The sequence below is a fragment of the Erpetoichthys calabaricus genome, chromosome 3 (genome assembly GCF_900747795.2).
Source record: "Erpetoichthys calabaricus chromosome 3, fErpCal1.3, whole genome shotgun sequence".
NCBI lineage: Eukaryota > Metazoa > Chordata > Cladistia > Polypteriformes > Polypteridae > Erpetoichthys > Erpetoichthys calabaricus.
The window spans coordinates 94,409,116-94,431,185 of record NC_041396.2 but is presented as its reverse complement, the minus strand read 5'-3'; the positions used below and the strand labels follow the sequence as shown (position 1 = coordinate 94,431,185).

The following is a 22,070-nucleotide window of genomic DNA, read 5'->3' as shown; positions in this document are numbered from 1 at the left end:
CATGGACTTAATTCAGTCCGCATTTCAATGTCTTGATCATAGATTTTAGTTTTAATTCTACTCTGCTCCCTTTTTCACCTTTGCACATTCATAAAAATCTCTAGTCCCCCTCCTGCATTTTCTGCTTAGTCTGATGAGTGTAGTTTAATGTAGTTATCGAAGTCAAGTAATTTTACCAACATTCCACCAAAAGAACACACACAAAATAGTTGTGCAAAACTTATCAGTAGTCTAGGATCAACATAAAGCCAGGTCTGCTTTTGAAAACTCACAAGTAGCCGTGCAACCCAATGCTAGCAACAATAGTAGAAGATGAGAAACTCTTCAGGCTTCTCATTGAATGGCATCTGACAGTTTACATGATGAGTTAGAGACAATATTACTTACTGTTCAATATTGAGATGATCTCATCATAATCAAGCGATTCACATAACCCACGTTCAATATTAAATGATTTTAGCAAACAGTAAGCATTGTAGATCTTAGCCATGTTTTCACCCTATTTGTAGTGGAGAACATTTTCTCAACACTACAGGAGGTCATTGGGAGAGTGATGATAACCCAGTCAAACTTGCTGATATTAGAAATGCATCTTCAGAACAGAGTACCTCCACAAGGGATGACATACCCATTTCCTTATTCATTTTTTGTTTCAGCTGCTGAAAAAATACTGAGAATTCTGCTTCACTAACAAATATACTATAATAATCACATGCATGTTTTCAGTGAATTTCTGTTTCCAAAAGTGGCTGAACTAGGTAAGAAGGATACAGAATACACATAGGTGTCGTTGTGAAAACGGACAGTCAGCTCCATCTAAAATGTTATTCCATAGCTGTCTCAAATCATTTTTGCTTTGGGTAGTTGTAGGTTTTCTGAGTGTGCCTGTAACAAAGGAACACAAAGTTTTGTTGAAAGCTTCCTCTCATGGGAAATGCACCTTTAGTTGATCCCATTTTTTCCATTTGGTCTACATCTCGTTTCAGTACTTTATTAAAGTAGTTTTCACGTGCTTTCCCTAAAATGTCTGAAATTATCTTTCAGGTAATTCTGTGTGTAACGGATACAGATGGTGACTGAAGTCTTTCGGTTGCATTTCAATAAAAGACTTCACACAACTGACGTGGTACAGAAAACCAAATTTAAACACTGAGAGTTTCAATGTACATACAAAACACCGGGAAATGTATGCTTCAGGATCACTTGCACTTCTCCTTTATTCCACAACATTACTGAAGGTCAGTCAAAATGAAATGACACGCACAGTGAAAAGTCCAGATTTGCTGTCCCTAACACATGCTGTCAACTGCTATTTTGTGTATATCCACATACCCAATAGCTCTTTCTTTAATAATTCCTCCTTGAATATAGCAAATGCACACATCCACTAGCTGTCTTTTTGAAACAATTTTACATTCATCAGTAATAATAACATAACAGTTATTAGGACGTACACGTAAATCTTGTTTATTTTTCGGAGGAGCAGTGAAGAAGCAGACTCAAGCAAATTGCTTTGTATATCAGACCTCATCTTTCTGCATTTCTTGGCAGTTTGTCAAGGTGATTCTTAATTTCAGGATTATACTTAGCCAGCAATTTAAACCATTCCAAAACATTTCCATCATTTAGAGCCTCATCAGTTTCTAAGTGCCCACGCAACGGGATATTTTGTTTGGCACAGAACATTACAATGTCAAGAACTACTTTAATATGCTCACAGTTTCTTTCTACAAAAGATACATTTGCGTTATCTCTGTTTAGTTGATTAAAATTGCGTCTTTTCATGATTTTTATGCATGTACCTGTACACCTCACATGTTGCTTGTGCATTTATATTCTGTTTACTAACCTGGTGCTTAAAATAGGCTCAGATGAGATGCTCACAATCTCTGAATCCATCTGTCATAAATGTAATTTGCTCACTACTGTGTAGCACATACTAGAAAACACTGCATGTCTAACTGTGATGTATAAAAGCCAGTTATACCAGCTTGAGAAAAAACTGTGTAATTTTTCCGAATATTATTCTAACAGGAAATTTTGCCAGCTGTGGTGGAGTGGCTTGCTCATCCAATCCTGACAAATCGAATGGCGGATTTGAACTAACTGCTTTTTGTGAAGATTCACATTGAGTTTACGATGTTTCTGTCGATGAGGACTCAGACTCGGACTCACTTTTTTCCAGTACCTTAAACTCATGATACATGGTACGGCTTTCTTCAGTCAAAGTTAGGTTTCTTTATGAGGAATTTAATTGTGATTTCCTTTGCAATTAATGGCTGGTTTTTTAAATTCATGAGAATAGAATTTTGTTTGGTGTAAATATGACAAACTGAAATTAATCCAAAGCATTGAAAGCAGACTCCCAAACAAGCCTGCGTTCGTTTCAACTCCAACTTTGAACTTTATTGCCAGGCCACATAGTTACCAGGAGTTTCACTTGATATTACATACAGTGTGTGTGTGTGTATTTATATATATATATATATATATATATATATATATATATACACACAATGCATGACATCATCTCAACATTATGTACAGTAGTAGGGAATCAACGGGCAGGAATAAAACAATAACACCTACAGCGTGACTTTACTAGCCCTTTCCAGAATTGTTCACCTACGTGCTTTCAGTATTCACTTGTCATAAACTGCAACGTCTAATCATTTAAGCAGGTACAAAATAGTCTCATGATCTGGGTAGCTTCAGTCCTAGCAACCAATACTTCTAGGATAGGCTTCAGCTCCAGAGTGACACTGAAATGGACAAAACAGCTTTGGTTTATTCTTAATTCATTATTCATTTTCAATCAGTCATGAGTTGTCACCTCTAATTTCTAATGACTCAAAATAGTTGCTCTAGTTAGTGCGACTAAGAGGCTCTGTAAAGAATTATCAATGCAGTGGGTGTTCTCTCATTTCTCTGCATTATCCACTTCATATGGGAATATGGATACTCTAAGGAAACATGTTTTCTGTACACTTTGTGGTTTTTGGTTAGAAAAAGCCTTCTTGTGGTGCTACAAAACATGTCTGACTGACAGTGGTGAAAAGTGCCTGTTGTGCGGTCTGGACTCATTCCCAGAACACTAAGCTGATTGACTGCATCAACATTTGGTAAGGTGGAGTAGTAATTATGATGATGCACATACTCTAAACATGGCAGTACTCTTGCACATTGTGAGCGATCCAACAATTTGTTGACAATTTTTTTCCGTCTAAAATATTTTTCTAGTCTGTGTTTACAGGGGTCTGAGCTCATCCTGATAGCACTGGGTTCAAGGAAGCAATCACGTTTGGACAGGAAGTCAGTGCATTGCAGGTCACATTCACATTGTCTTATGAGCTGTAGGACTCGCAAAACCCAAAAAGCAGGCCACAACTTCAATATAATACCTGAAAATCAAAGGAAGACTTTAAAGCTCAATGTTGGCCTGGCCTTGAAACCCAAGAACAGGCTTTGTGTCATACAAACCCAAAAAAGTGCCAATGCCTAAAAATGAAAAAGGGGAATCATAAAAATTCCATGCCCAAATAATAGAATCATCCTTGTTTTAATAATAATAAATAATTCAGTTTTGGAAAAGGCAAAATACAAATAAGGTTCCTCAAAGAGACAATCCCATGCCCAAATAATTGAATTGTCCTTGTTATAGTAATAGTAAATAATTTAGATTTGGAAAGACAAAATACAAAAAAGGTTCTTTAAAGAGACAATTCAATAAAGAAAAAGATCAATAAGAGAAACCAAAGTGCAAAAGTCTTTAAAAACCAGAGAATCTAAAAAACAGTAAATCAAGAACAGGAACCTATGACATCCAAATCCAAAATCAATATTCAAAATCCTAGAGAGAGTGAGACGGCCTTGTGGTGTCCCAGGCAACTGAGGGTGCTACTGCAACTGTTGTCTTTGGAGGCTCTACCCCCTTTGGCTCAATATTCAAAAGGCAAGGATGCTTTGTTGTTCATGTACTTGTGTGGCATTCCACATTTGTTTCTGTTTACATTATGCTTATCTTTTAATTTTTTAATTTAGGAAGCTATGATGTATGATATCTGCAAAATACCTGCCTCTCTTTCATATACTCCCAGGTTATTCTCAGTTCTGGCTTGTGTTTTCTACAGAGATGATGTGTCCTTACCATGAAACCTTTGGAAAAGATCTTTTCAACTAGTTGGTTATTACTGTTTTTTATCATCTTAACTTGGCGGTAACCCTGAGCGTGTCTCAGACTCAGTATTCTATGTAAAAATGTGTTCAAGTATAAGCATTGCAAGGTTTCACATTACTAAAGGATAAGTTTGGTATTTTTTTAGTCAAAGTTATTTCTTCAAAAACATATGCATTTGCCATGTGAAATTGTGCTCTCAAGTTCAGTGTTTTCTATAAATTTAAAAAACTATCTTGCCTGCCCTGATGTTTTATAATGAAAGCTATTGGGCACAGACCACCTCCAGAAAATAAAAGCTTAAGAACTTAACAAACATGTTCATTTTTCAAGCCAAGAATATAGTGAGTATTGACCCACATCTTGAGATTACATATGAATTGTAAAATATCATATACATATAATTTTCAACAAAAAAAATACCAATATTATGAGTTTCATTATATTAAAAGAAGACCAACTGTGCCTGCTCCTTCAGCTCTTGTCTTCCTGTTTATTTCCAGATCCCTTTTGTTGTCACAAACATGCAGCGGAAACATGAAAGGTATGTTTTCTTATATCAAAAGTTTTGCCACTTTAAAGTGGATATATTTGGTAAGTTTTTAGGCTTACCAAATAACACAATTTCCCAGGGTAACTGCAAAGAAATGTGAAGAAATAACTTTGACTTGAAAAATACCAAACGTATCCGTTAAACCCAAGCCTTTCTCAGATTAGGCTAATGCTCAAGACTGTATTCTGTTACCTTCTAGTTATGGATATACTATGAGTTTCGCCGCATTGTGGTAGCTCATGAGTATTCTTGAGGGGGGTGGAGCTTTCAGTTAAAGCACACAGGCATGTAATTGAGAAGCTGTAAAGCCACTTTTAAAACAAACTGAACCTGAACCACCAGTTGAATCAAGTGGTAGTGATGACGATGTGAATTGGTCATCAGACATTGACATGGATTGCGAAACTGATACACACTGCACTATATGACCAAACTGCCATGATATGCCTGGTCACTTAAGGTGTGTAACACTGCAGCAGGGTGCAGTATCTGTGTGGCAAAAAGGTGACATGATTATGATCAAGTGGAAGGACAAGAAAGACATTAGCCCAATAAGCACTATTCACAATACAGCAACTGTCAATGTTTGTGTTAGGGGAAATATGTAAGTCGCTGTAAGTCTTGATCTGTGTGCCTACAGTAACACAGTGGGCATGTCCATCATGCAGACCAGGTACTAACATTCTGCCCTGTTATGTACAAACAACTGAAAAATTATTATAAGAATATTGCACAAAGAGACATGCTTGTGCTGTCCTAGTTGCAACATCGGGCTGCGCATTGGTGACTGTTTCAAAACATATCATGTGTAGAATATCTGTATCCGTACAGAAGTGGACACCTGGCATACCTTTTCTACTGTATTTATGTTGACGTTTTGATATTTGCATGATTCTGTTAAACACATAATAATGTTTTATCTTGTTGAAAAAAAAAATCTACATTTTTGACTCATTATTCCAGAGGTAAATATAAGGCTAAGAAGGCTACAATATACATATTTGATTTAGGGTGGCACAGTGCTGCCCTCATGGCCCTGTCTCCGAGTTGCAAATCTGAGGCCCATCACTGTCTGTGTGGCGCTTGCTTGGTTTCCCTGTGTATGAGTACTTTTTTTGCATACTCAGGTGTTTTTTCCATAATTCAAAAATGAGCAGGTTGGGTTAACTAGTGATGCTAAGTTGTATGACTATAAATGTGTGCATGAGCAAGCAGGCAGTGGACTGGCATCCAGTCTAAGGCAGTGGACTGGCATCCAGTCTAAAGTTGGTACCTGCCTTGCATTAAATTAACTTGCTTATGATAAGAGAGAAGTGGACTTTTTACTAAAGGGAATTCAACTTGAGGAGAAAAGACTCTGGAATGAAAAGAAAGAACTCAAATCTGTGCCAATGAGCTACTTTATACTTCATCAGGGCATGGATTTGTGAAGAGGGCACTTCCTGCCATCATAGTTACGTATATAGCAGACTAAAAGCAGTGCACATTACAGAATGAACAAGATAAGTTGATGCCAGAAGTCTACATAGTGAAATGATTATTGTTCTAGGAACTTATTAATAATTTAATGTCTTCTTTTTTATTTTGCTTCTGTCACTCACAGGATGTGTGATTCAGCCCCCGTCCACTTGTGTCTCCAAGGTGCTGGGGATGTAACAATGGTAGGAACTGGAGTGAAGCTGGAGGAGAATGAAGGAGAAACGGGCAGAGTTCCAAATCAAATGACTGGGCAGGTTTCTCCATGTAGAACACCCTGTTCGACACATACACCTCAGGTGAGTTCTTTTATTCTGTCAGTCCCTTTGAACCTTAAAGAAAATCCAACTGCAGCCAAACAAGCAGTTGCTTCCCGTCACTTTAATGCTGTTGTTTCACACCTATGATATCTATTTGTGTCTTTATCTACTGCTTTATATAGCTTCTTTCTATTTACAAATAGTTCATCCTGTTCAATTGCATTCAGTTTAAATTGTTTTTGTGTAGTTCTTTTCACTGAGTGCAAACTTGGAGAGCAGAAAAAAGTTCAGTGGTGAAATGCAATTACAGGTGGAGTAAAGATCACTTTATTCAAGATCAGAATAAAGCATAACTGCTGAAAGAGTGACAGCAGGCAGCTTTGTTCTTAGCTTATTACATTTAAGATTTGTGATGCATAGCAATGTGCGGACCAATTCGTATAAAATTGAATTTGCAGTGAAACTTTACAAAAACATTCAAGAAACAAAATGAAATGGTGCTTTGCCACATTAGCACATACATTTTAATCTAATCTGCAACTTTTCCTCCATGTACAAAATCATGGCAAAATTTATTCTACTGAAGATTGTGAAAAGGAGGAAACAGATAGAGCGGACATAACTGTAAGTATTATGGAGGTGCTTCTCCACACTGGTAAAATCCATTGGCCTGGGTATGTGGCCACGAATGGGCCTCCAGTAGGATCCTGGCTTGGATCAGCTTACATTGTTGGAGAAAATGAGTGCAGCTGATAGATAGATAGATAGATGTTACCTCTGAATCTAAATGAGTGGTGCAAGGTAGAACTGGCAGTTTGAATGTCTAGGCAGGCAATGCATGAGGTTGATGAAAATACGTGGAGGCACATGGAAAAAGCTATAGAAGGTTGGGTCAGCTGTGGAAGGAGACAGTGAATTTGGCTGCAGAATAACCCTTAGGGTACACTGTTAAAAAAAAATTAAAACCCCTCCAAAAACCAAAATTTGTAATTTTTAGGTTTCATAAATGAAATTGCATGCAAAACAAATTTTAGGGATAGTTTTATAAATCTAATGTAAAATGGAAATCTGCTGTTTCATTTATCACTATTGGTATATGTTGGAAATGTTCTTTATCAATGCTCAATGCCTAATTTTATTCTCAGTGGCTTTTGGCACCCCAGACTGTTTTTACGATTACTCCGAGAAATTAAGTCACTTTACTCCTCTTCAATGTTTCCTGCCATGAATAACTGATTTAATATGAATTAGGTTTTCATGTTAAAAGTTACAGGTTTTTCAGGTAAAAAAATTATGAAATGGTTTTAATTTAAAAAATAAATTATATATTTTTGGCTATGTTCTTATTTTAAATTATATTTTTGTCTTATTTTTTTAGGAAAGTTCACCCACCAGGGAAAAGGTGAATGGATCTAGCTCACTGAGTCCTGAAATATCCCAAAAGCATCACGAGAGGCTTGAATTCAACAGAAACATCCATGAGGGTGAGTGGCACATTTAAGGTATACGTCAAAATATTTTTTCACCATTTCCTAAGAAACATGACTTTTTGAATTAAGCAAAAATGAGAAAAATGTGTCCACTACAAAGCTGAGAATATTTGTTAATATTGATTATCTTCTTGGCATTACACAAATATCAGCAATTTTTGTGTCAAATTGTTTTACAAAAGTATAATTTATTTCTGTGGGACTCCCAATATTTTTAAAGCTTTCCGATCGCTTACTTCACTTCATTTTTTTCTTAGTTATGTGGCAACCTTGCATGCCTAGGACTGGGATTATTTGTAGCTGGTTTCATCAATGGTGCAGTTGCAATTATACTCTGATGTGACTGCTGCTCTCATTTTACGATATGTTTTTATTATATTTGACTAAATAAATGACAAAACATTTAGCCTTATGTGTATGAAACAGTAAACCAATGAGGAACTACAACAGAGACATTAAAGATAGAGAGAGAAAAAAAGACAGTATTTGAGAAACAGGCAGAGTAAAGTGTACAGTTTGTACTGTTGGTGAGATTCAGGTCAACTTGTGATTGGTAGAAAATGTAACCAATGCCTACTGAAGATTAACGCCTTTGCTGCAGGTCATAGTGGGAAAACTCCATGTCTATTGGCATGTCCGTTTTGTCACATAACAAATTTGTTTATTGGTTTTATTAACTGCAACAGCACTTTGCTTAGCATTGACTGCAATCTCACTGTGTATGTTATGACTGCAGTTTCCCCCCAGGCAAAAACAAGCTAGGGAGTAGGCCAGAAACCTTACCCAGCAGAGGTAACCATAACTTCAGCCTGGCACCCAAGGCAACCTGCTGGCTTTATTTGGAACAGGCTCAAAATTGAGGAGCTAGCAAAATAACTTTAAATATCTCAAAATGAAGTTTTAGAATGTTTAATTCCTTATCAAGGTATGCTACTGTACTTAACATTAAAAAATAATTCATCAAAAAAATTTGATGTACATAAGAAGAGGTAAAAGACATACACAACCACAAAAAAAACCCCTCTGTAATCATTTGTTAAAATCCACAAATGTAATACTGGGGAGGTTTGGGAGTTAAGAAATACTGCTATTAGTTGTGTCTTATATAAGATCACGGTCTGTGTGTGATGTGTGACGTTTGCCTGTTCTACCTATGTCAGTGTGCATTTTCTTTTTAGTGCTCAAGTTTTCCTCCCACATCACGAACACATACAGGTTAGGTTAACTGACAGCTCTAAGCTGGCACTGTATAGGTGAGTGTGTGCGTGTGTGCGTGTGTGTGCGTGTGTGTGTGTGTGTGTATGCATGCTCTGCAGATGATTGGTGCCCCATCCAGGATGGATTCCCAGCTTATGCCTTCTGCTGCCTAGATAGGCAGGTACGGAAATGAATGGTTGCATAGGGAGTTATTTTACACACTAGATTAACTGATACTTTCTCTTTGCTTCACAGTCATGCCAACCATTGAGAAACTACTGAACAGTGACTGGAAAGATAAACTATTGGGAAAAGGATCTGTTAACAGCAAGGAGCTCAAAGGTGAGAGCACAGATGGAATATCTTACTTGAATCACTTGAGTGAACAGAAAGATGTTGGCAATATGCAGTTTGGTTATTCTGGCACATATGGGCGACTGCTTTTATCATGAAATCTCTTTCTCAAACCTCAGCTCCATAAACAAAAAGACCTAAGACACATTTTCAAAACTGCTATGCTGACTTTGTTATCTAGTCAAAAGAATGGGGTCTATCAAATTGTTTTTTTTTTACTTTTTATTATGTTATTATATACTGGGTGGCACAGTAGTGCAATTGGTTAATTGTGCTGCCTGACAACTAGAACATCCTGGATTCACAAGTGGAATTTTCATGTTCTTCGTGGTTTTTGTGGGTTTTTCTCTCACGTCTTTTCATCCTGAAGATGTGCAGGTTAGGTTAATTGACAAATCACAGACTGGCCCTGTGTAGGGGTTTGTGTAGCATAAGACGGCCCAGTCATAAACTGACCCTTTGTCTTGGGTTGGCTTTTGACTTGTGCCCAGTTTTGCTAGGATGGGCTGCTACCTAGAACTGAATTAAGAAGATTTGAGAATGTATTGGAATTTTATTATTTATTTGGAAAATGTCAAATGTACAAGATTAGGATATCGTTCATTTGATTAGATGTGCTTTTTATAATTTTTAAATAATATATGGCCCAGTTAAATAACTTGTACAGTATCCTTGGCCATTCTATACCGCCCCAAAATACACAAGACGTAAACCTTGTGCTTGGTCATACAAGCATTTCATTTTACTGTGTACACCATATGTGACAGTAAATCTGAGATAAAGTGATTCTCAGTTCACAATATCAATCAATGCGTTAAACGCTTTTTGAAATTAAAAAAAAAAAAAAACACACACACCACAAATTAACTGATGGAGCCAAGTTACGATTGAACAGAATGAAGTGTGATTTTTTTTTTTCCAATAGCTGAAGAAGATTCTGTTTTTCAGAATGTGATAAGGATGGTGCTTTTGAGTGAGTAAAAGTAATTAATGTTCATAGACATGCATTCAAACCTGCCATATATGAATCAGTACTAATTTTATGTTTTGATGCTAATGGAAAGTTGGGATTTTTTTTCAGTTTTTAGCTTTAAATGATTCAGCTTTAAATCACCTTTGTAACAGTAATGAATACTGCAATTAGTGGTGTCCTTTAATATAGAGATCTGCTGCAATCTCTTTCAGCCAACTCCACCAAAGGACCCCCGCCCCCCACCACCACCACCACCACTGCCTCTTTGGACCCCCAATAGTAAATGCTTTCTACGTTCCCTGCTGTTTATATTTCACTTTTTTTTTTCACCTGTTGTTTTCTGTACAAAATTTAAATCATTCAATTCATTATATGGGCTGTGTAAATATGTAGCCTGTAAACGTCATATGTGTTTGTAATACGTTAAACACAATTCATTGTTAGAACCTTATTGTCTGGCTAAAGAAGGTTGAACATACAACTGATGAAAAAAGGTAATGAAATGCTTGAGTGAACAATGTCAAAATATAAACATCTGATAATGATAATAATATATACTCAAAATTCACCTTATTCCTATTAATTACCAGTTTCAATTGAAAATAATTCACTTTCCTGTAAAATTCTGTTTCACAGTGACGATCAACAAAATCCAAGTCAGTAGGAAAAACAGGAATTGGTCTACGGCAGAAATGCCTCACTCATGGGCAATTGCATGTAGCATATTCAGCAGTAAGCATTTCAAGTGAACTGATAATATTAGCCAATATAAAAAATAATACAATTACTGTATAAAGAAAGGTACTTAGTTAGTTACATACTACTTATCTAATCTAATCTAAGTAATGTCCTGGATGAAGCTGGGTAACACAGCTAATCATGTTAAAAAATGACACTGATATATTTTTTATGGCTATTAGGAACTCCAGAAAGTCTGGCAGAGAAGGAACTCCAGCTTCTTGTGATGATCAACCAGTTGTCCAATTTGAGGGAGCAGCTCCTCTGTGCTCACTCCGAACAAAGAAACATGGCAGCCATGTTGTTTGAGAAGCAGCAGCAGCAAATGGAGCTGGCCAGGCAGCAGCAAGAACAGGTGCAACAGTGGGGCGATGGCATGTGGAAGTTCTAAGTGTTTTTGATTTGAACAGCCCATTACAGGGCTCAGTTTACGAGCCTTTTCAGGCTACTCATCCCAGTGTTCCTATTTCAGATTGCCAAGCAGCAGCAGCAACTAATTCAACAACAACATAAAATTAACCTCCTTCAACAACAAATTCAGGTAAGAGGAGTAGGGGAACAATTATGTCAGAACTTGCCGTACCTGTCTGATATGGCATTGTTTGATTTGAGCTCATTTCTAAATAAAGATAATGTTTTCTTGGCACCACACATTTCCACTCCAGTGTTTCCACCATCTTAATTAGTTTATTGGGTCATTTTGTCACAGAGTACAGTCAAATTCTTTCATGCATGTGCCAATCAACATGCAATATTTTGCCATTCTCTGGCATTGTGATTTGTAAGTATAATTACCTTTAATCTTAGAATGCATTTCTACCACCTTTTATGGGCTAAATTTACCTCCAAAAATAAAAACATACAGCAATGCACCAGAAATCATGGGGTGAAAAGGACGAACCAAGTGAAGTAGAAGGACAGATGTCTATGGCTCATAGTTATGTCTAGTGTTCACTGATGAACAGAATTTTTCAAGGTAGACCAATAAAGAAAGTTGTGTCCTGAAAAAATGATCTGTTATTGTGTTTGCTTCTCTCTTTGAGACTTAATATTCTGATTTGTTACAGCAGGTGAACATGCCCTATGTCATGATACCAGCCTTCCATCCCAATGCTCAGCCTCTTCCCGTCCCTCCTGATGCGCAGATAGGACTGCCAATTCAGCCCATTCCTTGTAAACCAGGTAAGAGGTGTTTCTTTAGCCCTCAATATTCTGACAAATTCCATTCGTCTCTTCTGTTAGCGTTGAGTTACATTAAAACAGATCAGCACTAATGCATTACATGAAGGAGTTCACAAATTCACTGGCTTACTGTCCATAGCGGTCACACTACTTTGTTTTATGATGAGAGTCGATAGAGAACAAAACATGTGCATTTGTCCTGCAGGAAGACCGCAGCATGCAAATGTGGTAAGCCGCTTTTTTTTTTTTTTTTTTTTTTGTGAGAGTAGTAATTTAAAAACAAGTACACAAAATGAGAGTCAATTGTCCACTGAAACTCAAAAGGTCTTTTATAAGATTTATTTTAATTTTGCCAGGCGGCAGCCGTGATGCAAATTAGGATTTGAATATGGTAAAAGCCAAAGCTCTTCTTTGTTTGAGAAAGCAAGGTTTTTGAGGAACTGCGCAGCTTGATCCAGCTCCACATTATGCTCGGCTCTTGTTATTGCCTATCTAACGTGGAGACGAAGGCACTTTGTGAGATTAAGTGAAAAAAGCGTAAAGCACAGACTCATCGGCAATTAAGTCTTTTACGCACATAATTGAATTTGCTGTTTTTTTGTTATCTAATTTATGCAAAGCCCTGATGTCAGTGTATCTATGTATGGTTACATTTTGGGTGCAATGTTTGCAGAATGGTTCCCTTTCAGTATGAATCGCTTGCTTCTTCCCATTGCTACAGGGTTAAGTTTACATGGCCCAGACTTGGGTGGGACTGATATGAAAATTGGATGGATCATGTAGAAAAAAAATGACTCAAAAGATTGTATGTAAAAACAGAAAGTTGTATGGAAATTTAAAAATTCTAATTCAGCATATCAACATCATAACAAAACAAGGAAATCATAGCAAAGTATTAAAAACAAATACCTAAAGAAGTAGTAGTAGTAATAGTAATAGTGGTAGTATTGTCATGTGTGCAAGGTACTGTGATGCGTGAGTCACTGTCTTGCATCCAAGGGTAGACGCTGAGTCCAAAGGCTTCAAAAAAACCAACTTTATTTCAATTAAAACAGGAACAGTCTGGGTCTTTATTCAAACAGGAGCTACCACTTTAGTACACACAGACACCGCAAACAAGCAGTGACTAGACCAAGTTAGTGGCCGTGTTAGACTGTTCCCTGCATCAGCTATTGGGCGACAGGCGTATTACGTGACGAGGCTGTGAACCTGCGGTTGCATCGATGACTGACAAGTTAACCCTAACCGCGTTAACAGAGTTTCAGCGCACTGTGCAGATGGGGGTTTGTAAGGGTCTCCTAAATCTCAAAAAAAACCCATAAAAGTTGTTGTTCAGTGTATCAACATTAGGATAAAACAAGGAAATCATAGCAAAGTATTAAAAACAAGGGCCTAAAGAAGTGCAAGTAGTAATAGTGATAGAATTGTCATGTGTACAAGATACGCTGAAATATTTTGTTGCATGTCTGACCAACATGCAACACAACCTCACTCTCCGATGGCAAGATTGTTGTCTAGTGTTAGAACTTCAGTGATAGCGCAAACCTTGATTTTGGCTGTTCTTGGCATCCTTGTTAACTTGGTTTAAACACAAAAAAAATGCCAATTTTTTATAAACTACCCAGCAGCCATATTTTTGTAAAATTAGATGCATTCTTCTGAAAAGTAATTTAAGTAGAAGAAAACTTTGCCCCTGAGAAAGCTACTCAAGTACAAGTATTAAAGTGTACTTAAGTATCAAAATTAAAAGTAAATATAAAGTCTTTCTCTGTGTTATATACTGTGTATATATATATATATATATATATATATATATATATATATATATATAGTCAGAAAAAGTACTTACAAGACTAAAACAGTTCAGCCACCTTCTTTTTTGTGTGTGAATCATATTGAAATCGCTGAAGTATGAGCCACGACACTTTAGCTTGAAGCCATGATATTCAGCGTGAGAAGACAACTTAATGATTGTATTCTAATTCACCGGGCACGTTGTTAATAGGAAAGGATGCACAGGCTTCTCCCCTTTAAGAAGGAGCTAATCCGTTCCTGAAAAACCACTTCATGAAATGAATTTTCAAAAGCTAATTACAAGTAATTTTAAATAGAAAACATTTTTAAGCATTCCATGGCTCCAAATATGGCCCAGATTTTTGTTCGCATAACACAAACTACATAAAAATTGATGGAATTAGTTTAATAAGAATATTAGTCATTAAAATTTAAATTCTGTTGTCTGAATAATAATAATACTGCCTAGCTAGAACCGGCCCTGGGTAGACGTAAGTAACACACATGACAAAGTGAGGGAACCGTATCACGTGATGCACAAACATCCTCTCTGTTGTCTGCAGATCAAGCTCTACCTTGTCTGACAGGCCTCCATGAAGACACTTTCTGAACACAGTGTCAGCACAGAGAAGAGCTGAGACTGGGTCTGCGGGTCACCTACATCCACCCCCATCCTTTAGCACAGACTGCATCAAGATGTACTTGGGATGACTGCATAGATGATCAGGTGTTAGCACCAGTGGCACACATTTGATTTTTCATATACACAAACTTTCATTAACCCAGTTGTTCGCAAAGCAGGGCAAGCCCTTATTTTAGATAACTGACAAAGCAAGGCATTGTACATACTTTATTTGCATAGCCTATTTGTTTCCTGGTTTAATTATTGCAGTAACGAATGTGTCTAGCAAAATATATTGGAGTACAAACACCCATTTGCATATGAAAATATAGTGAAGTAGAAGTAAAAAGAGTAGGCAGAAAACTTTATACTCAAGTGAAGTAGACATTTTCCAAACAAACTCAAGTACAGTAAGTATTTCTACTTTGTTACTATACAACACTGAAATCTACACTATAACCACAAATGCTGAATGCTTGTGATTCACATATTTTAGATCATGGGAGATAATCTTTGGCTGCTTATAAAATCAGCACTATAAAATGTTCCTGTGAAGTTCTGCTTATAAATCATCTATTGGGCAAATTGACGATCTCAACTATCCATGTTGCTTTGTGCAAAACTAAGTCTGTCAAGGCAGCACTGAGCATAAAGTTAAAACCAACTCTGGATGGGTTTGTTCTTCTGAATTGAAATGCCCAGGGTGGTGAACAGTTAGAGTATTTTGGCAATTGAAATGTTTGATGACAGCAAGCTACATTTCTAGGAAAAATACATTTATAGCAAAGGTACACCTGATTGTGCAAAAACATTACTAAAAACACTTACTGTATAAAACATATGTGAACTGTAAATGAGAGGTGGGTAATGAGAGGACCAAAGTGGCTTTAGGGTTTTGATCCAACTAGCTCCTTAACTTGAGAACAATACTTTTGGTTTGTCCATCCATCCATCCATCCTCTTCCACTTATCCGAGGTCGGGTTGCAGGGGCAGCAGCTTGAGCAGAGATGCACAGACTTCCCTCTCCCCGGCCACTTCTCCTAGCTCTTCCGGGAGAATCCCAAGGCGTTCCCAGGTTAGCCAAGAGACATAGTCCGTCCAGCGTGTCCTGGGTCTTCCCCTGGGCCTCCTCCTGGTTAGACGTGCCCGGAACACCTCACCAGGGAGGCGTCCAGGAGGAATCCTGATCAGATGTCCGAGCCACCTCATCTGACTCCTCTCGATGAAGAGGAGCAGCGGCTCTACTCTGAGCCCCTCCCGGATGACTGAGCTTCTCACCCTATCTTTAAGGGAGAGCCCAGACACCCTGCGGAGGAAACTCATTTCAGCCGCTTGTATTCGCGATCTCGTTCTTTCGGTCACAACCCATAGCTCATGACCATAGGTAAGGGTAGCAACATAGATTGACTGGTAAATTGAGAGCTTCGCCTTGCGACTCAGCTCCTTTTTCACCACGACAGACCGATGCAGAGCCTGTTGATCTCATGCTCCATTCTTCCCTCACTCGTGAACAAGACCCCGAGATACTTGAACTCCTCCACTTGGGGCAGGATCTCGCTACCAACCCTGAGAGGGCACTCCACCCTTTTCCGGCTGAGGACCATGGTCTTGGATTTGGAGGTGTTGATTCCCATCCCAGCTGCTTCACACTCGGCTGCGAACCAATCCAGAGAGAGCTGAAGATCACGGCCTGATGAAGCAAACAGGACAACATCATCTGCAAAAAGCAGTGACCCAATCCTGAGTCCACCCAACCGGACCCCCTCAACGCCCTGGCTGCGCCTAGAAATTCTGTCCATAAAAGTTATGAACAGAATCGGTGACAAAGGGCAGCCCTGGTGGAGTCCAACTCTCACTGGAAACGGGTTCGACTTACTGCCGGCAATGCGGACCAAGCTCTGGCACCGATTGTACAGGGACCAAACAGCCCTTATCAGGGGGTCCGGTACCCCATACTCTCGGAGTAACCCCCACAGGATTCCCCAAGGGACACGGTTGAATGTCTTTTACAGGTCCACAAAACACAGGTAGACTGGTTGGGCAAATTCACATGCACCCTCCAGGACCCTGCTAAGGGTGTAGAGCTGGTCCACTGTTCCGTGACCAGGACGAAAACCACACTGTTCCTCCTGAATCAAAGGCTCGACTATCCGATGGACCCTCCTCTCCAGGACCCCCAAATAGACTTTTCCAGGGAGGCTGAGGAGTGTGATCCCTCTGTAGTTGGAACACACCCTCCGGTCCCCTTTTTTAAAGAGGGGGACCACCACCCCGGTCTGCCAATCCAGAGGCACTGTCCCTGATGTCCATGCGATGTTGCAGAGGCGTGTCAACCAAGACAGTCCTACAACATCCAGAGCCTTGAGGAACTCCGGTCGTATCTCATCCACCCCTGGGGCCCTGCCACCAAGGAGTTTTTTGACCACTTCGGTGACCTCAGTCCCAGAGATGGGGGAGCCCACCTCTGAGTCCCCAGGCTCTGCTTCCTCATTGGAAGGCATGTTGGTTTGTCAAACATGCTATTTTATTAAATGCTCTTTTGGTTTGTGGAACATGTCATTCTATTAAATTTTCTACTGTTTACTCATTATCATTCTGCTCTACCAAAATTTCTCCCATACATACATTTTATTATTCTTAAAATCAACAAAACAGACTGGTGGAATTAAAAGCTCCAAGTCCCTTAACTTTTTGTTGGCATAGTTGTAAATCATGTAGCTTTACAGAACCAGCATGCTTGGCTTGAATCCCAAACCTAGCCATTATCTGTTGTCACAATAATAAGACAAAAAGAGTCACAATAAGGTTTGGGTTTTCCACCCCTTATATTGAAGTGGTTTGCAAACAAGGTAAAGCAACAAATTTCACTGAGTTCAAAACAGAACTGGTGCATAGGTGGAAAAATGACAGTTTTAAAGGGAAGCAGAAGAAATTATGTCGTCGGGGCCGGAAGTGGCATCCTTGGGGCCATGCAGAATTTCTCAAGAGTGGTCTGCAGGAGAAAAAGAAAGGGTTAATGCACTCCTCCCTCCCTCCTCTGGTCCAACATGAAATTTCCGTCATTCAAGACCTTTAGCTGCCTCTCATGCGGACGTGTGTGACACTGTATAGAGTCTCCGTATGTCTGTGTGTTGGCACTATGGTTTTCCTCTCAAATCTCAAAGATGAATGAGTTGCATTACTTAGTAATGGGAACCAACACTCCATACAGGGCTGATGGTTGACTTCTTGCTTATGTTAGCCGTGCAAGTCTGACTTTGATTAAATGGGGGGATATGAGAGTTGGGGGTGGTTGAGAATGTTATATTATGCATGTTACGTTGATTTGCATTTAATTGTTGCTCTGGTAAATATATAAAAATGTTTTTTAATCATAATATTTACCAGTTGTTACAAGAGTTTATAATCAAAATGCTCGTAAATTGCATTGTTCCTTGCATTTCTCCTCCTACTGACTTCATTTCACTTGACCCCTTTTCATTTGTGGCAGAGTTTCCTACTGTTGAGCTCTGCATCCTTTCCTAATGATGCCTCCCTTCTGTTGTCCAGTAGATTATCCCATCCAGATGCTTCCCAATCCCCACTCTGTTCCTGTGAAGAGGTCAAATGGACCCGTCCACATGCAGGTACTGTATATATTTTGGCTTAAATTGGGTTGCAGGGTTTACAATTTGACTGTTTGATTTGTCCAGTAAGATAGGGAGTTCTGCAAAGATATGGGAATTACTGGATTGTTTTTTCTTGGTAGTGTAATATATATTGCTCTACTTTCCCCTATTGTATTATTAAGATGTAGCCTTTATCAGAATGCCTCTAACCTCACACACTTACCACTGTTTATAAGGTATTATAGTATATAACTTATCCCCACCTTCCCTTCTATATCTATAGGCAATTAGGTGTAGTAAAAAGACAAGCAGGAGTTAAGCTACACATAAAATAATGTATTATTGATAATAGTCATAAATAATAACAATATGCAATGTACATTTGAATATTAGCAACCATACAATCTGATTAAATGGTGATGTGTAGTTCAGGCGGCACACAGACTTGTAGTTACTTAAAATGTCCCTAGTTAAAGCATCATTCAGCTTTCTTCAGAACAGGCTGCATTGCCTGCCTCAATATGGCTGCCAAGTTGTGCTCTCCATCCTTTGTTCTTCATCATCAGAGGTTAGTAAAAGAGAGATATTTCTTCATCATATGTTGGTTAGTAAGAGAGATAGAATGTGGTTGAGCAAGCAGATTTATAGATTCTCTGTCCAACCCCTAGAGCCAATAGGACATCATGGTACTTAAACGCTTCTGATCCAAGCCAATTCCAAACAGCCATACTTCAGACCAATGGGGGAATACAACATCTTAAAACCTGCATCTCCCAAAACCTATATGGCAGCTTGGCTTCCTTGCGGGGGTTGAAAGACTTTAGCAGAGAATGACTCGCCCAACTGGTTTAAAGCACACCCCCCCAACTCTGTCGTAAAATTCAAAGAGACCCATTCCTAAAAAATTTGTAAACATGAATGCTTCTTACTAATGTAACAGTGAATTACATTGCTTTGCCTAAATTACAAATAAAGACATACAAAATATTTATCAAGTTATATGCAAAATCTTATATCACAACACTGGATTCAAATAGACACTGGGAAAAGACACTATAGGACGTTCAATTGTCAAAATCATGGCAAAACAGTAATGTTGTGGAGTTAAGTAATGTGTCCACATAAACCTGAGTAAATGCGGACTACTGACAACAGGGCTGAGAGCTGGAAGAACAAGTGCTGCTCTCTCTCTAGTGTCAAACATGAGTGTATGAGTTCTCGTCTTGAACAGTAGCTCTGAATTAGTTTTGGGGTATCTTCATTTCATTCACTCTGTGACCCAGTGCATTTGTCTTCACTGGTTTTGAAATTCCTACATATAACTGTGTGTATTAGAATAAAAACATTTATTTAGATATTACTTTTCCTGTTTGGTTGCCAGTTTTGAACTAATGAGCATGTAATGAAGTTAAAAATTTCGATTATCATCTGAATATATTTATACTTCACTAAATCCAGGAGGCCTCTCAACCACTTAACCTTACGTCCAAACAAAAAGGCCTAGAGCCACGGAAATCCTCCAGCCCCCAATGCCTGGATGTGGGCTTCGGACAATCGTTGGATCTTCAAAACAGCCCTCCCAGACCAAGCCTTCCGCTGGGTAAGTGAAAGAATCCCAAGTGTCATTGCACATTATTGTGTTTTAACATTCAGATGAAGACAAAAATGACCATGGTTAAGCATATTCAAATAGATCATTCATTGGGTTTATTGGTTTAGAACATATGCAATGACTAAGCAGCACTCGCTGCAAAAGCATTTATCCATCCATAAATTACTCATTAATTAGGAAATTGTAGATAGAATTGATTATTACTTATTGGGTTGATGCATTTATCCAACATATGAAATACAATTGGTTACATTCCTTTTGTCTTCCCTATTAGAGGCAGGTCAAGTTACTTGCACATGGCCACACAGTGTCAATAGCAGGATTTGAACCCACAACCTCAGGGCTTGAAGTCCATAGCCTTAACTATTCAGCCACACTGCCTGCCTAGATATAGAGTACTTTATTTTATTACTAGCTGTACCCGGCCACGCGTTGCTGTGGCTCAGTCTGGTTAAATGGAAAAGAAAGAAAAGAGAAAGCGCACGTTTCTAATATGTTTAATTTCACAATGCTTGTGGGTATACAGTATTTTTTGTTGTTCCATTGTCTGTGCAGAATGTTAGACTGAATAATATTGTTAAGTTCGTAGACGTCTTTGTTTTTGGCCGCAAGAATAGCTTGTTCACTCAGCCAATTGTGATTGAATATGGGAAATACTTTTTCAACCAATTTTTCTTTTGACGTCACTAAATTGCAGAAGTTATGAGGCAATGAAATTCATCCTGAGGTCAGATCAACCGGCACCTTTCCGTTCCCAATTTCCAGATTTCTCCAACCCCGTTATTGACAGTTTGTATTATTTGATCGTAAATGCCTTTTTGCTGAAGCGTTAGCTTAGGAATATTTGATTGCACATACGACAAAGATCACCCGTGTTGTAATTTTGTTCACGACGTAATTCTACATCGAATGAAGCAGCAGCAGATCGATTCGGTGATGGCATTCCCAATTGATTGAGAACTTTGTTCGCGATTTCTAAGCACAAATCTTCAATCTTTATCAACGCTTAGTTGTAGATTTCTGCTGTGAAATCCATGTTTATATTTGAATTTTACTTGCGTATTCGACGGAAAATATCTTCAGCCATGTGCGATTTATATTTCTCCCATAACTGTGATTGGACGTGAAGGAGAGCAGGCGGTCAATATGATTGCAAACAATGCACGAATTTGATTTGGATGTGATGTGTTGCACGTGTCATTAATGTATACATCCCAGTGTCTGTCGTTCTTCAATAAATTCAGAGCTTGACATGTACTGCGGAAAGTGGCATGTGTAACGCCGTTAACAATTCTCAATTGCTGGAAAGATGTTGGACCGGGCACATTTACCAACAGCATGCGAAGAAAGAAGCATTCATCTTGATTGGGATGCACAGTATACAGTCTGCCTATCATAGTTTCTTTGAATATGGCAGGTTGTCCATCGACTCGCTCTCCTCGTTTGCGTCGTTCAAATGATTTTCTACTCGCATTCCATGTGTAATATGTAGGCACTTCCGAATACAGCAGTGTTTTTGCAAACGCATCATTTTGACATAACGTGAAGAAAGCAGTTAACGTTGTAGCCGGTGGATTCAGGGCTATTTGTTGCACATTTGCAGCTGTGAAATAAACGCGTTGTCCATTTTCTAGATGTACTGCTAAGTGAACAACAGCTGGACTTCGTTCATGTATGGGAAATGAAAGAATTCGCCATACAGCTTCATTGCTGCTTATGTATCTTCCAGCCTAATACTGTGCGATTTCATCGATATGTATGACCGCATTCCTATCACGCCAAAAACTGACATGTCGCTGCCTTTATTCACGTACTTACAAATGTTTTTGATCGATTTAACGGAGTTACAGTATTCCACATTTATGTGCGCTTAACAATGTAATCGAAAACATTGAAATGGAATCGTAAAATTGGAAATTTGGAAATTGTAAATGGATCATAAATCGGAAACATTGAAATGGAATCGTAAAATATTTAGTATAGTGTGTGTTGCTTTTACGTCCAACAGATGGTGCTGTTTTTCAAAAAAAGCATGT

General features: G+C 38.5%; 1 protein-coding gene across 7 annotated transcripts in view; it reads left to right on the top strand.

The window, feature by feature from the left end:
• LOC114648243 (transcription factor SOX-13-like) overlaps positions 1 to 22,070 on the top strand; it is a 194,990-nt gene that overhangs the window by 133,347 nt on the left and 39,573 nt on the right. For 4 of the 7 annotated variants that reach the window (XM_051924604.1, XM_028797156.2, XM_028797158.2 and 1 more), the window contains exons 2-10: positions 6,331 to 6,502; positions 6,711 to 6,773; positions 7,842 to 7,947; positions 9,406 to 9,492; positions 11,398 to 11,570; positions 11,688 to 11,756; positions 12,283 to 12,397; positions 18,364 to 18,440; positions 19,881 to 20,022. In XM_051924604.1, coding sequence (XP_051780564.1) covers positions 6,332 to 6,502; positions 6,711 to 6,773; positions 7,842 to 7,947; positions 9,406 to 9,492; positions 11,398 to 11,570; positions 11,688 to 11,756; positions 12,283 to 12,397; positions 18,364 to 18,440; positions 19,881 to 20,022 — 1,003 coding nt within the window. In that variant the 5' untranslated portion in view covers position 6,331. The remainder of the gene's footprint in view (positions 1 to 6,330; positions 6,503 to 6,710; positions 6,774 to 7,841; positions 7,948 to 9,405; positions 9,493 to 11,397; positions 11,571 to 11,687; positions 11,757 to 12,282; positions 12,398 to 18,363; positions 18,441 to 19,880; positions 20,023 to 22,070) is intronic. The other 3 variants (XM_051924603.1, XM_051924605.1, XM_051924606.1) reach the window with 3 other exon arrangements.